Source organism: Centroberyx gerrardi, chromosome 13, assembly GCF_048128805.1.
Source record: "Centroberyx gerrardi isolate f3 chromosome 13, fCenGer3.hap1.cur.20231027, whole genome shotgun sequence".
In the NCBI taxonomy this organism is placed as follows: Eukaryota; Metazoa; Chordata; class Actinopteri; order Beryciformes; family Berycidae; genus Centroberyx; species Centroberyx gerrardi.
In genome coordinates, this window is record NC_136009.1 from 29,827,105 (window position 1) to 29,842,074 (window position 14,970).

At 44.5% G+C, this 14,970-nt stretch overlaps 1 protein-coding gene across 1 annotated transcript in view; it reads right to left on the reverse strand.

The window, feature by feature from the left end:
- rasal2 (RAS protein activator like 2) overlaps window positions 1-14,970 on the reverse strand; it is a 100,150-nt gene that overhangs the window by 38,007 nt on the left and 47,173 nt on the right. The window contains exon 4 of the mRNA XM_071895985.2: window positions 3,734-3,840. Coding sequence (XP_071752086.2) covers window positions 3,734-3,840 — 107 coding nt within the window. The remainder of the gene's footprint in view (window positions 1-3,733; window positions 3,841-14,970) is intronic.

Sequence of the window (14,970 nt, forward strand, 5' to 3'; positions counted from 1 at the left end):
TTTCTGAAGGCTGATGCCCATATTCACAGATTGAATTCAATATCTTTAAACTGGAACATTTTATGCTGAAGACATTTTGATGCCAAAAAACTCAAAAAAGTATTTGGTATTTTCCCCCAAAAGTTTCTTCTTGTCAGGGTGGAAAAGCCATCATGGGAAACCAGACTAATAATAATAATAATAATAATAATAATAGCAACATATTCTTTCATACTTGTGTGGAATCTGATCGAAATGTTTTAAGGTCTTCCCATAGACAACCAGTGCAGTATTGATCAATTCTACAATAACTATGGAATCAATCAAACTGCATCATATCCATCACTTCAGACTGGACCAGATCCCGAGTTAATAAAAGGACGACATCAGACCAGATATCGGTCTGATCCCGGTCTTGTTGTCCAGCATGAGGAAATCAGCAGAGTAAACAACATTTGTTTACTTGTTACTGATGATTTTAAACAGCAGAACACACTGCTGACATGCATTCATCCATCAGACCTGTGGTGTCTGAGATCTGACCTGAGATCACCTGTGACCACACACACACACACACACACACACACACACACTCAGCAGACCCATTCAGTGTGAAGTGTGTTCAGAGTTTAGCTGACTCAGCAGATTCCCAGCAGCCATCAGTCATCTGTTCCAGTCCCTTTCTTCAGGTATCAGATCCCTGGTCAAATAAAAGCAGGCAGGGAAGAGAACGGCCTCATTTCCTGAGATATTAATATCCTCAAACGCATCTCTCTCTCTCTCTCTCTCTCTCTCTCTCTCTGCCTGTGCCCCCCCCCCCCCCCTCCCTCCACCCCCTACCCCCTCCCCCTCCCACACTCCCTTTAGGCTCATTGGCTCCCATTAATGCATCAGAATAAATATTTAGCCTGACTTGCAGCTCTTCGGCCTGCCAGCCTCGTTACAGAGACACTGACGCTGCTTCAGAGTAGAGAGAAAAAAATCATAATCCATCCATCCAAAAAAAAAAACATAATCTTGCAGCCTTAACATTTATAGTTATGGTTAAAATGAGTTTTGTTATTTTGCCTTAACACTTCGATCGGTGTGGAGAGAGAGAGGAAACAGACTCAGACCCGGGACGTTGTGGTTCCATGGTCCGAGCCTTAAACCGCTGATCCACCAGGACCATGTGATCACAACTATTGATCACCATGATTGGTCTTAATGGATTTGGGAACACAGTTAGTTTTGGTGTTGCAGGCGGAGGAGCAGAGGAGTCGTGTGGATCCACTGATGAGTGTTTCCATGTTGCTTTGTACCAACAACTCTCAGTTTCTATTACTTTCTATTACATAATGTACTTGACACATACTTGACTTCCTTGTTATTGTCCGCCAATCGCTGCTGTGGCACCTGATTCCCCAATGGGATCAATAAAGTGCTATCTTATCTTATCTTATCTTATCTTATCTTATCTTCGGCTGCGTTCCCCTCCAGCACGTTCAGGTCGGTTTATTCTCCTCCTTTAGTTCAGCGTGTTTCTCCAGGTGAGAACAATGACCTTTGACCTCTGGTGGCAGCGAGAGTCTCAGTCCTCTAACAAGAGAACTGCGGTGCTGTTCGTTAATCCAACCGACTACAGGAAACCACCCCGAAACGCAAGGGATTATGGGTAGAAGGAGACGGACGCGGTTCCTCATGCGTGGAAAGTCTAGCACCCTGATGGAACCGTTTGGTGGATATGTAAATTAATAAGAACAAAAACAAAAGAGAAGATTGTGCGACTGTTTTTTTTTGCAGAACAAAATGAAGTCTGGACTGATGTTTATATGCAGCTATTTCTTCATGTGTTCTTAACTGGTATGAACACCACAGAAGAAGAGACAGACAAGTCCATCATGTTTGCTGAAGTTACAGGAAGTGGAATCAGATTTGTTTTGACTCCTAATAAATAATAATATGCAGTAAGAGAAACACTTACTACACACTAACTGGAACGCAACAAACGATCAGCACATTGTTTTCAAGACTTACAGCCTCATCATCATTTTGTCTTTTCCATATCAGTTCTGCTAAAATACAGTTTCAGGTTTCCTTGTTTCTTCTTTCACAGCTTTCCAGATGCCGATCACTAACAGTGGTTTCAAACCGGAGCGGTCAGACGTCCTGCTGGATGGTTAGCAGTGTGGATGAACCCTAAACCTGCTGAATCCATCGCATCACTTCATAAGAGAATCGGCGCTCTCTTCTTTGTGGCAGACGAGCGACAGCAGCAGAGGAGACGAGCTTCATCAGCCTCTGTCTGACCTAAACAAGCTAAATATAACTCAGCTATCAAGACACATGAAAGAGGCTTTGACTATTGATTTATGTTTTCTCAATATAAATCTGCAGATCAGGAAAACATCACATCCAACAGACTTTCCATGCCCAAGATGAACTAGAGCATACTTCTTCCAGAAAGTTTGAGGATGAACAGTAAACTGCAAAACAAGACCAGCTTCACACACTCATCACATTTAACACTGACTGACATCTGAAGGCTTTAGTTTGCTCTGTTTGTGTTTTTATTTTATCCATTATGTCCTTGTTTTATTTTTTCTGTTTCAGTTTGCAAGGGTTGGAATCCGACCCAGGACCTCCGTCGCATTTCATCCCTCAGTCTTTCCTGTCTCTTTGAAACTTTGAACAATCTAATAAAGGCAAACATGCCCAAAAAAAAATCTTTAAAAAAAACACAAAGAAAATGTGTTCTTTTGGTGAGATAATATGGTAAGCTTTTATTTTGTTTCCGTTTTATCAAAAAAGTAAAAACTACTTCGGTGTGATACCTGCAGTCAAATTAACAAAACATTTAACCCATCGAGCCCCGAGTTTCCCCTTAAAGGATCAGGCTGGTGTTTTTTAATGCGTTTCTTACCGTCAACAAATCCTATGACAATAACAAAATCAACAATGAATTTGTTTTGCTAACAAGTCTGGTCCATGTAGCGGTGCCCAGTAAAGCCTCATGTCCCAGCAGCCATAGAACTGCATTGTATTAAAAAACTATTAAAAACACGTCAACACGACTTTTTCCTCAAACGACTTAATAAGCCGACCGTAAACACGTTTTCCATCTCAGGAAAGTAGTTCCGTAGCACAGAAAATAGTCCCCGGCGTAATGAAGAATTTGTTCCCATTTGAATTTGATTTGGTAATAACTACAACAGTCTGACTTTTCATGGTAACAGTTAGAGATTTTTAAAATGTAAACTATGTCTTTGTGAGCTGTATTTAAAGGTTTTTAGCTTCCAATTGGAGCCAATGACTTCCGGGTTGAAGGCTAAAAAGGGAACGTGGGAAGTCAGAAAGTAATGGGAGCAAACGCATTGTTGATTTGTTGACGGTAAGAAATACATTAAAAAACACCAGCGTTGTCCTTTAAATTTCCTCTTAGCTTCAAAGTTAGAAAAAACATGTTCTCCATACTGAACAACAATGTCACATCCATCCATTTTTATGGCTGCAACATTACAGCAAATGGAAAAAACTCTTGATGTTTGTGCATCATTTTCTACACGTTTCCCTGTAGTTCAGCCTGACAGGTTTGGTATCTTTGGAAACTTTGGGATCTGGACTAGAATTTAAAATACAGTTCTGTGGGTTTACAAAGCTTTACCATGAAACGTGTGTTTAATGATGGAGCCACATGAGGGACCTTAGGGTGCACTGTTAGATACTGTCAGACAGACTGAAAGGTTTCCTGCCCTGCTCATCGTCTGTGACTCACCGGCACTTTGAAAGGCGACGAGTTGGGATTGTCAACAGCGACGCTCTTCTCCGAACTGCCCAGACCAGAGATGCTCCGCCTCCTCGGAGAGCGCTCCGAAGACACTTCTGAGGGAGAGAGAGAGAGACAGAGAGAGAGAGAGAGAGAGATGTTAGATAAGACAGACCCTCCTCCTCCTCATCATCATCCTCAGCCTCACTGCCTTCAGCACCAGACAGATGGCGGACATGGCGATGACATTTAGATGTGATGGAGGCATGATGGAGGCGGTGCAGGACGGCTGGACGGAGGACAGAGGGTGCGCTCGTTTGATGGCGCCCAGTACCCAGCAAGGGTGGAGTCTACTGCTGTAATGGAGTGCATTAAAACAAACCAACTGCTACACTTGAGTTCATCTAGTTTAGTCAAGAACGTTTCCCTTTCTAAGAACGTATGTCTGATTTTCCATGTTGCACACTCCAACAAAACAGCAACATCAATCATGAAAATCTAGATGTTTTTCTTATGAGCTCCTGAGGAAAAAACATGCATCTTAAGAACTGAAGAGATAAAGAAATATTCCTGGACTTTGCATGTTGGTATTTGACTATTTGAACTGCAGAAGGCTTATTGTTTAGGTCGTGGCTTTCTGTTTTGGTTGCTGGACGGTTTTTGCTGCTGATTCAGAGCGGGCAGGTTGTGAGTTCCACCCGGCCGCCGCGTCACCTTAAACGCCCCGACAGAGGGCGGCGACTCCAGCGACCAATGAGATGAGAGCACAGACCGCCAGGAGGCTGCTACTCAAATAACAAGACAGGGCTGAATTCAGGGTTTTGATCGAGGAAATGTTTCCCCAAACCCAACGACAAGCCTGGACTTCAGATAAATACGTTTCGACTGTTAGAACCCTTGCTAATAATAACTAATAGCTAATGATAGAGCATTTCTCCTTTTTTAACAAATATAAGCAGTGGCCTACAGCTGCAAGAAAAAAACTGCTATTTGTCAAGTGAAGATTGAAGACCGAACAATTTAAAATCTACGTAGATTACAAGAAGCACATTAAAATAAGCCTTGCTGATGTTCCTACGTCACATTTCACCAAACTATTCTTCCAGCTCTGCACAGCATGCATTATAAAAGAAATCTGGGTTATGTGGAGGAACAGAAAGCAGGTTCGGTCCAACACAGATCTTCTCCAGCGAGGTTAAATTAAAGAGATATAACAGCGGAAGTGGTTCTCTCCCTGCCGAGTTATTTTTGCTTCGTTCTGACAAACTGCCGCCTGGCTGGAAGGTTCCAGCTATGTGTGTCAAGGGCAGCAGGGAGAGCCGGGTTCAAACCCCCGGATCAGCACCGTCCCGTCCGCCTGCTGAAGCGTCCTTGAGCCAGACGGCGAGTCCCTACCAGCTCCAGGCCCTGACCTCTGACCTCGCTGTGGAGGGGGGGCGAAAGAGAAGAATATTCCTCCTCTAGCAATCAACAAGAGGATCATGAAGAGAAAGCATGAACGTCATCACACAGATCCTGAGGAGGGTTTATTTTTGTTTGTTTGTTAGAAAGCCAAGGTATTTTTTGTGTGCAAAATGGGTGCGTCCCGGTGGCTCGGGGGTCTGAGGTGCGTACCATGCAGACGGGACAGAGACCCTTTCTCTCCCCAGCTTTCCTGTCTCTCTCTACTTTGAACTTCACAAAGCTGTTGTTGCTATAGCGTTTTTTTCAACAGGTAATTAAAACAAAATGAATTAAAAAAAGTAGTGAAGACATTTCTGAGGAATGAGTTCCTGACTAAAGTGTCTGGTTGTGGAGCTGTGTTGAGTGTTTAGCTGTACTGTCCACTGGAGAACGCTCTGGTTACAGTCATATTCATTTGTGCCAAGCTAGCAGTTAGATAGCTTTAGATTTCCATCACAGGCCGTCCAGGGCCCAGCAGGCTGAAGCTAACTCACGAGCAGCGCTACAGTCTCTCTTAATGCCTGTGCACATTACAGTTATTATTCCTTTCCATTTCTGGTCATTTGTAAGAGAAGACAGCCAAACATGTAAAAGTCAACATGGCTGACAACATGACAGGCTGGCAAAACTACAAAATAGATGATAAATTTGGTGTATCAATGAGCTAAAAATCAATGATTAAGACATAATTAGATGAAAGGTTTGGTCCGTGTCTGACACCCCGCGCTGCAGCGAGGCGTCCAGCGAGGCAGTGGCTCCTCCTGCTTCCTGTTCTGGACAGACAGTCCAAACAGACCGAGGACCAGAACGGGAAGCAGGAGCAGTCGCCGCGTCTTCAGAGCAGAGAAAAGCGCCCGACCGACCCGTCCGTCACATCCAGCTCCCTGGCTCACATCCAGCCGTATCGATTTGATTCTATATTTAGTTCCCTTATTTCCCCCGAGCTAACTGAAGAGCCGTCCAGTCTGAGGTCAGCGCAGCGCGCTCGTCTCTGGAGGTTCGGGTCTCGACCGTCGGCTGGTCTGTTCACATGCCGAGTGTCGGGACGCTCCTGTTCCCAGATTGTGGCTCATGCTAGTTCTTCACCTACAGCAGTGGCTCTTCAGTGCCGTACGGGACCTCTTGAGGGTTCCAGGGGTTCTTCAGGGGGTTCCAAAGGCAACATGAGGAACAGTTTGAGTTCACTTGGCGCTGGGCGATAATTCAATATCATCGTTTATCGTCTTTCAGTGGAATCATATGGTGATGATATGGTGATTTGGGGATATCAAGACACAGTTCTGCTGTCTGAACTGACGATAACAAACCAATTTTATTTAAAAACGGAATATAAAAAGGGAATATTATATGAAAATTTCAGTTTCGTTTGACATCACACCTAACACTACTGCTCGGTTCAATGGGAAGGAACAATAATTTGATTATTTAACGTGATTTTGCATACATGAGCCATATCGCAATATATATATATAGATATCAGAAAAAAACGATTATCGTGATACTGATTTCAACCAGATCGCCCAGATTTCACTATAACTTAATACAGAAGAAATTATCCAAATTAGAGAATGTATGAGTGACTGTTCTAATCCTAGGCTTCACTCTCACCATGTTTACACACTGAACCAACAAGTCAGATCTCCCCATATGAATCCCTGGGTTTAAACCTGGTCAAACGGGGGTCTGTGGGGATGAATGTGGGGTTTTTTGGGGGTTTCGGGGGTCTGTGACATGAAAACATTGAGAAGCCCTGCCTTATACAACAGTAATACATTCATCACATTGTAACTGTGGGGCACAGAGCGAAACGGAGCATGCGGCAGTCAGCATTTATCGGTGGAGGGAGGGAAGGGAAAAAAAAAAAAAAGAAGCTACTTTGCAAAGTGCTATATCAAGTTCCCAGCTGCTGTCCTGCCGGCTCCTGCGGGCCGGAGCGACGCTGCGCTGCATGCAGCAGAAACAAGCCGGGAAACTTCATGCACGTCCCTCCGGTCGGTTAAAGCGGAATGACTCGCCGGACAGCGGAGGACGAGGAGGAAGAAGCGATGGCACCAAACACGACGGCGGTGTTTGTATGACACAGGAAATGAGCGTTCATCGCCACATACAGAGGGACGACAGGAGCCCGAGACCAGCGGCAGCCCACACACACACACACACACACACACACACACACACACAAAGTTCAGACAACATGCCGTCGAAAGCATGGGATCACACAGAAACCAGACAGGACAGACTGAGTGAGGAAGAGATGATCAGAGAGAGAGAGAGAGAGAGAGAGAGCCAGTACCTCGATCACAGCTGTTCCCCATCATCTGAGGAGAGGACACACACAGTCAGACGTGATTGGCTAAACCGGGGACTGTCCAGCACCGTCGGCCAATGAGGTTACGTGTCCCCTGTACACGTCCGTCTCCTTCGTCCCATGGACATGCCTTCGCCTGGCATCCGAAACCTAGCTCTCCCTCAGCACCGCATCCATCCTCCTCCTCCTCCTCTTCCTCCTCCTCCTCACAGTCCCTCCTCTCCCATCCTCTCCTCCTTTTTGCCCTTTTCTCTCTCTCTCTCTTCCTCCCTGCCTCTCTCTCTCTACTCGGCAGTAATTCTAACCTTTACTTTATCAGCGTCTCTCTCTCCGTTTCAGCCCGCCGGCTGAGGAGGTTTTACCGCATTTATTAAATCAATTGCTGTAACTGCACTCTGTTCTCCTTCCTCTCCTCTCTTGCGTCTTCCTTCTCTCCTCTGTCTTTTCCTCTCTCTCTGCAGTCGCTCTCTCTCTCCCCCTCTCTCTCCCTCTCTCTCTCTCCCCCTCTCTCGCTCTCTCTCCCTCTCGTATCGTCTGCCAGGCTGCTGCAGCTGAGATGCAGTCTTCCTCTGGAGCTACAGGACACATTTAGTGCTGCGCTTGGAGGATAATTACTAAATAAGTTTCCCTTCAGCCGACTGATGTGGGACACAACTCTGGGGGCTTCGGCTATTAAGCATGTCTAACTGTGTGTGTGTGTGTGTGTGTGTGTGTGTGTGTGTGTGTGTGTGTGTGTGTATGTGTGTGTATGTGTGTGTATGCATATGAGTGTGAGTGTGTGAGAGAGATAAGAGAGAGAACCCACAGCACTAGTCCTGGTACCTTGAATCGCTGTATGGCTGAATCACAAACGAGGACAATATTATGAGGAAACACACTCAGTGTCTGTCTGTATGGTTGCAGTTTATTCCCAAACCAGCAGCTGTAACAGATTCTCCCATTGGGGAAACACACACAATAAATAATGCCAGAAATACACCTTCATATTAGTACAGTTAAAGTAACAATCAATGACATTTTCATATGAATAAATGTCCATTTTGCTCCTCTCTATCGGGTTGCTCTAACACAATACAACAGTGATCCAACCTATATCCAGTTCATAAATCTTCTCCATTCTCTGTTCTAAACAGCCGGTGTCTGGTAGCTCTTTCCTGGGAAAAATCCTCTGCCGCAAACGTTTCCGGTTTATTTGGAATCAACAGAAGAAGAAGAACTGGGTAGTTAGCATGAGCAGCGATAGTCACCATGGCTGAACAGACAAAGAAAAGAGAAACTCCATCTGCATCAACAGGAAATCCAAGGAAAAAGACAAAAACACCACAGCAATGAGCGCTTAGCACCAAAGATGTCACCACAATCCCAAAAAACATGGATTTTAGAGATTACCATTTTGATTCCAAAGCTTTAGCCGGCACAATAACCTTAACATCCAAAGTTTCGACAAAGGTTTTCCTCAGGTGTGAGCTGACAAGGACACGCTGCCGCTACTGCGCCAAAAACAAACACTACTAACACGAAAACCGCACGAACCAAACTTCATTTTCCTCTTAAAGAGTGCTGGACCACCAGAGAACAGATTTGGCCCAGAACTGATTTCCCTCTGGTCCAATGCGGTGCAGCGGCAATACTGTGAGTTAAGCAAGAACTCGGGACCAGGCTAAGTTTCAGTACCAGCCCAAGGAAGCTCCTATGATGAATTATAAATGAGTCCCAACCAACTATATATCCCATACCACCGGCTCAGTATGCTGACCTGCTGGCCCTGAAAAACATGTAGCTGCAACTGTGGTGTTTTTCTTTTCTGACTTGAATATAAATTGATGTGGTGGTTCATGTGTTCAGTGAGCTTCATGACACTCGGGCTCTTGACACCTGTTTGAACTCTGTTGCAGAGTTCCAACAGGAAGTCTTGTTTGTCCAAACCGTCAAAGGTCCGGTCCTGATGTACTGGAGCCTTCATCACCACAGATGAGGCAGGTGAGATTAACAACAGACAGGCTGTAGGTTTTAACTAGAATGCCCCATCTGCCTTTTGGTGGATGATTTTACCCAAAGAGCCTTACAGCACCATGGCAGCTCATTCAGCATGAGTGGACCTGGTGGGAATGGAACCACTAACACTGGCAGTGTTTCCCAAACTCCACTATTGGCGTTTCCCGAAATTCCACAAAACGTGTCTCGTTACGTCAGTGTGGTGTCAATGTGTTGTTCTTACGATACCAGTGAAAACCAAAACACCAACACAGCACCAATACAACACCAAGCAACACAAAGCCAACAAAAAGCCAATGCAACAAAAATCCAACGCAACGCCAAAGCAAAACCAACGCAACAAAAAGCCAATGCAACAAAAATCCAACGCAACGCCAAAGCAAAACCAACGCAACAAAAAGCAAATGCAACAAAAAGCCAATGCAAGGCTAATGCAACAAAAACGCAAAGCCAACGCAACGCCAATGAAACAACAAGGCAAAGCCAACGAAATGGCAACGCAAAGCCAATGAAACGCCAAGGCAAAGCCAATGAAACAGCAACGCAAAGCCAATGAAATGCCAACGCAAAGCCAATGAAGCAACAAGGCAAAGCCAACGAAACACCAACGCAAAGCCAATGAAACGCCAACGCAAAGCCAATGAAACGCCAACGCAAAGCCAATGAAACAAGGCAAAGCCAACGAAACGCCTACGCAAAGCCAACGAAACAACGCAAAGCCAACGAAACGCCTACGCAAAGCCAATGAAACAACAACGCAAAGCCAACGAAACGCCTACGCAAAGCCAACGAAACAACGCAAAGCCAACGAAACGCCTACGCAAAGCCAATGAAACAACAACGCAAAGCCAATGAAATGCCAACACAAAGCCAATGAAACAACAACGCAAAGCCAACGAAACGCCAACACAAAGCCAACGAAACGCCAACACAAAGCTAACAAAATGCCAACACAACGTGACAGTGGGTCACCTTTCACTGACTTCCCTTTAGAGCTGATGGCTGCAGTGGAGTTTGGGGGTTGGTGCCTTGCTCTACCCGTTGAGCTACAGTGGGAATGGAACCAACAACCATCTTCCCTCACCATATAGTACTCGGCAGCATCGGGTCTCTGACGGGCTTCACATTCCAACTCCTGCTGTTATCTGCTAACAAGATATTGATTTCAGGAAGGCCTGGCCATGGCTCAGCTGAATCAATTGTTTCACTAGATTTACCAGGAGCTGGAGGTGTGACCTTGACATACTGGGCTAGATACCGACTCCCTGCAGGGACGACGGCTACGCTGCCGACTGGAGACGAAACACAGCGACACTGAGAGGGAAACCACCAGATACCAAGCAAATACTGGCAAACATTAGTCTGTGTCTGACAGGTTAGTCGACTCTTCAGGTAACCAACCATCATCTGGAGTCCTGCTCCATTCTGGATTTTTCGGGCTACAATGAAAGTGGATGGTGGATTTTGGATTACAGGCCACTGTGGCCTATAGAAAATAAAATTTCCTGCCCTGGAACAAAGCATAAAAACAGAGAGTGCTACAAAAATGGTGCAATGTGTCTTTGGTTTGGAGCATGCAACTGAATGGAACAAAAGTCCAAGGCACTCTTCTTTGAAAAACTTTAAAAAGCCTTTATTTTATGGGCTCATCTAGGGACATTTAAAAACACAACACTCCTACATGTTTTGGCATTGTTGTTGAATTCATGTTCAAAAATTGTTTTGAACATGAATTGTGCCTTGGACTTTTGTTTGATTTAGTTTCCTGCTCTGTTGTGTTTTATGGCTAATTTATTATTGGTGAAGTGGAAGGAGATGTTTACCTCCCTAGTTTAATTTCACAGAAAATAGTAAATGGTAAAACAGTCAAAGTATCTGGTAAGTTAGTCTCCTCTTCAGGTAACCAACCATCATGTGGAGTCCTGTTGTATTCTAAACATTTAGTTAGCTGCTAAAATAGAGAAAGTGGATGGTGGATTTTGGGATTTAGCAAGGTTTTCTTGGAAGTTTTTCCTTGGATGCATTGTGGGTCTAAGGCTGGTGGTGCTGGTAGGTTAGGCTGTTATGTCTTGATAAAATCTGTTTTTGTGTGTCTTGCTCTTCCTGATGTTTGTTCTATATCATTCTGTTCTACAGTTGATTGTTGATCAGTTAGCTCTAGTTAGGCTCATTCTCTGTACAGTCCTTTGAGACCGGCTGTGATAAAGAGCTGTAGAAATTCAACAAACTTCAACTTGAATTTATCCTCGTTCTGTTCGAGGATTCTGTGGAACAGTGAGCTGAAACACAGAATTAGCCTAGTTTTTTTAAACTGGGATATACCAGCCACTGGAGAGACTGGAGGATTACATTAGCATCCTGCCTGGGTGAATGTATTTTTGTGACGAGTGATGTATCATCTACTGTCTATATGTAGACTGATATGTACTGTCTATAGTTTTGTTACAGGTCTGTTGTCCTGCACCATGTCAGTATGTGCTGTACTGTTATGTCAGTGGTTAATGTGTCTCTGCACCAAGCCACCACGACTAACTCCTGGACGCTCATTGTACTTTGCTAATAAAGTGTCTGTTTCCAGAGGCTTCACAGTAATTTTCTGGCTGGGATCAGAGCGTCCCCGACCAGGAATTTGGGCGCAAATGAGTCATATCATGGTCTGTAGTTATCAAGCTTCCCAGAGTTCCTCCTGGGAATCGAGCTAAAAATATGTGTGAGAGCAGAAACACTCAGCGCTCTGAGAAGAACCTGAGAGTTCGTTATCAAGTGTCATATCCCGACTCTCAGTGGTGAACACAAGTCTGAGAAATTGATCCATCAATCTTTTCTTCTGCTGGCACTCGCTCCTGCGGGCTGAGAAGACTTCTGCAGCGCTGCGAAACTCCTGCCAAGCTAAAGGCCCTTTAATAAGTTAGGAATACTCATTACTCAGAAGAATAAAAGAGAGTTAAGAAGGAGCAAATTAGTGTCTGTCGTATAATCTCCAGGCAGTTAGGACCAATTTCATACTGAGATGCTCAGTAATCACCGACCCAGCTATAGTGTAGTGTGTTTTCTGTGAAATAAAAGAGGAAGAAACTAGGGTTTTGATGTGAACAGGGTAAAAAAACAGATAGACATCTCAGTCCTTTTCACCAGTAACACAGCAGCCATAAAACACAACAGGGCAGAACACTAACTGTCCTGTCTACGGGCCACAGTGGCTGATTCAGCCAAAATCCACCAGCTACTGTCAGCTTAGCCCACATGTTCAGAATAGGAGAGGACCTTCAAATGATGGTTGGTTACCTGAAGAGTAGACTAATATTGCATTCATGTGTTGTTGGGATTATGGGATATATGATCATGTAAGTCCAGGAAATCAAGATTCCACATGTTAATGAATTGGCCAAGTTGTGACGCAGCAGCCTTACACAACATGACTGACAAGAACATCGCTCTGTCTGTTGACGGAAAGAAACAACTTAAATTAAGCTGCATGCGACCCATCTAACATAGTTTCAATCCATAAACTCTTTGTTTGGAGACCAGACAGAAATCAGACGCTTCATCACCTCCACGTTTGGTTTTATTTCCGACCAAAAAGCACACGAGCGCACAAGTTGGCTGTCCGTCTTCACAACTCATAGAAAAGTGTATCCAATGAATGTGACATAATTTATCAGCCACTTTTACTATTTTAGTAGCCAACTAGATGTTTAGAATAGACTTGTTTTCTAAATGATGGCTGGTTACCTGTCGACAAACAAGTTTTTCAGGGTGTTTTTCCTTTGATTTCCAGTTGGATGTTACCGTTGTCCTTCTTTTCTCTGCTCCTGATCAAAATAACGCCTGAAGTGAGGCGAACAGACACAAGCGGCCTTGTGTGTGAGCAGCGTGACGCCGTGGGCGGCCGAGGAGGATGAATGGGAAGACGTGATGTCATGAAGCAGCAGCGGCAGGAATGCTGGGAATGTGAAGCCATTCATAACTCTGAACCAACACACCTGACGCTCTGGAAACACCGACACAATGCTACAGACAAAAGAGCAGCTCTGCCTACAAAGGAAGCCTTTGTACGGGACGTGCTGCACACAACAACGCTGTCTGGTTCAGTCACACTGGCAGGACTGGCAGGGTTAGGGGTTCAATTCCCTCTGAGGCTTAGCGCTCCGACAGTTTCAATTTCAATATTCCACTTTTTCCCAGACCTTTTTTGTGTGATTTCCGAACTTTTCAAGACTTGGAAAACACCCATTTAATTTTCCAAACATTTCCAGACTCTCCAGACCTGCAGGATCCCTGGATAGCTGGGTTTGGAGGCAGAAACCGTTATTTTTAGACTGAAGGCGATAGCTGCTAGTTTGTAATGATATTCAATCTTTAAAACTCTTAATTCAAATCTTTAAATTTGATCATTTTCATGTCCAAACATTCCCAGTAATTTCCCCTAGAATTTTACTCTTGCCGGGTGGAAAAGCCTCTGAAACAGCATCCAGACCATCATGGGACACTAAAACTCTCCACTGAAACCAGACTAATGCATGATAGTTTTACTTCAAACCTCCACCTGTCAACACAGAGCGCTGCAGCAGCTCAGTGTTTTGCTTCCTGCTCTGTGGATGTTCAGCTGGTTGATGCTGCTTTGACTTCTATGACTTTTCTCCACAGCCTGTAATCACATCTTGTATTGTCACTGCTTCTGTGTGTGTGTGTGTGTGTGTGTGTGTGTGTGTGTGTGTGTGTGGGAGTGGAAGATGTAAATCTCTGTATTTCTGTTTTTTATTTTTAAATGGAAAGCACATTGTGCTGCTTTGTGTATGAAATAGTCTGATACAATCGACAGAAAATTTATCGATTATAGTTTTGATAATGGATTAATCGTTTTAGTCATTTATCGTCAACATATCGAACATTTGGTTACAGCTTCACAAACACTAAGATTTGCTGCTTTTCTGTTTCATCTCATAAAATTAATACTTTGTGTTTTTAGGCTGCTGGTCAGGAAGAAATCTGAAGAATCACTTTGGACTCTGGGAACTTTGTCATTTTTATAAACTAAATGATTGATCGATTAATCAAAAAAATAGTGAAAATAATCGTTAGTTGCAGATCTGGTTTGATATGTGCTCTATATGTAAACTTGTCTTCTACCGTACCGCCTGGTGTCCGAGCGCACGCTGGATTTCCCTCTGCAGCTCTGAACACTGCAGACCGTAACTCACCTGAACACTGAGCATGGAGCAAACAGTCACACACCAACACACACACACACACACACACACACACACACACACTCTGACAGAAGCTCCTGAGTGAAGCCGGTCTCCCAGTCAGACCCTGCTGCCTCTCTGGGCGGAGCGAGGCAGCAGCACTGCAGTAACTCAGGTGAGTCTCATTATGTCTGAATCACTTCACATCTGAACGCTCCGCAGCAGCTGAATATTAATAGCCGAGCGGCAGAACGAGTCGCGGTCGGGCCGATCCGTTTCCAAGTTCAGCTGAAGGCCACGAGCCTCAAGTT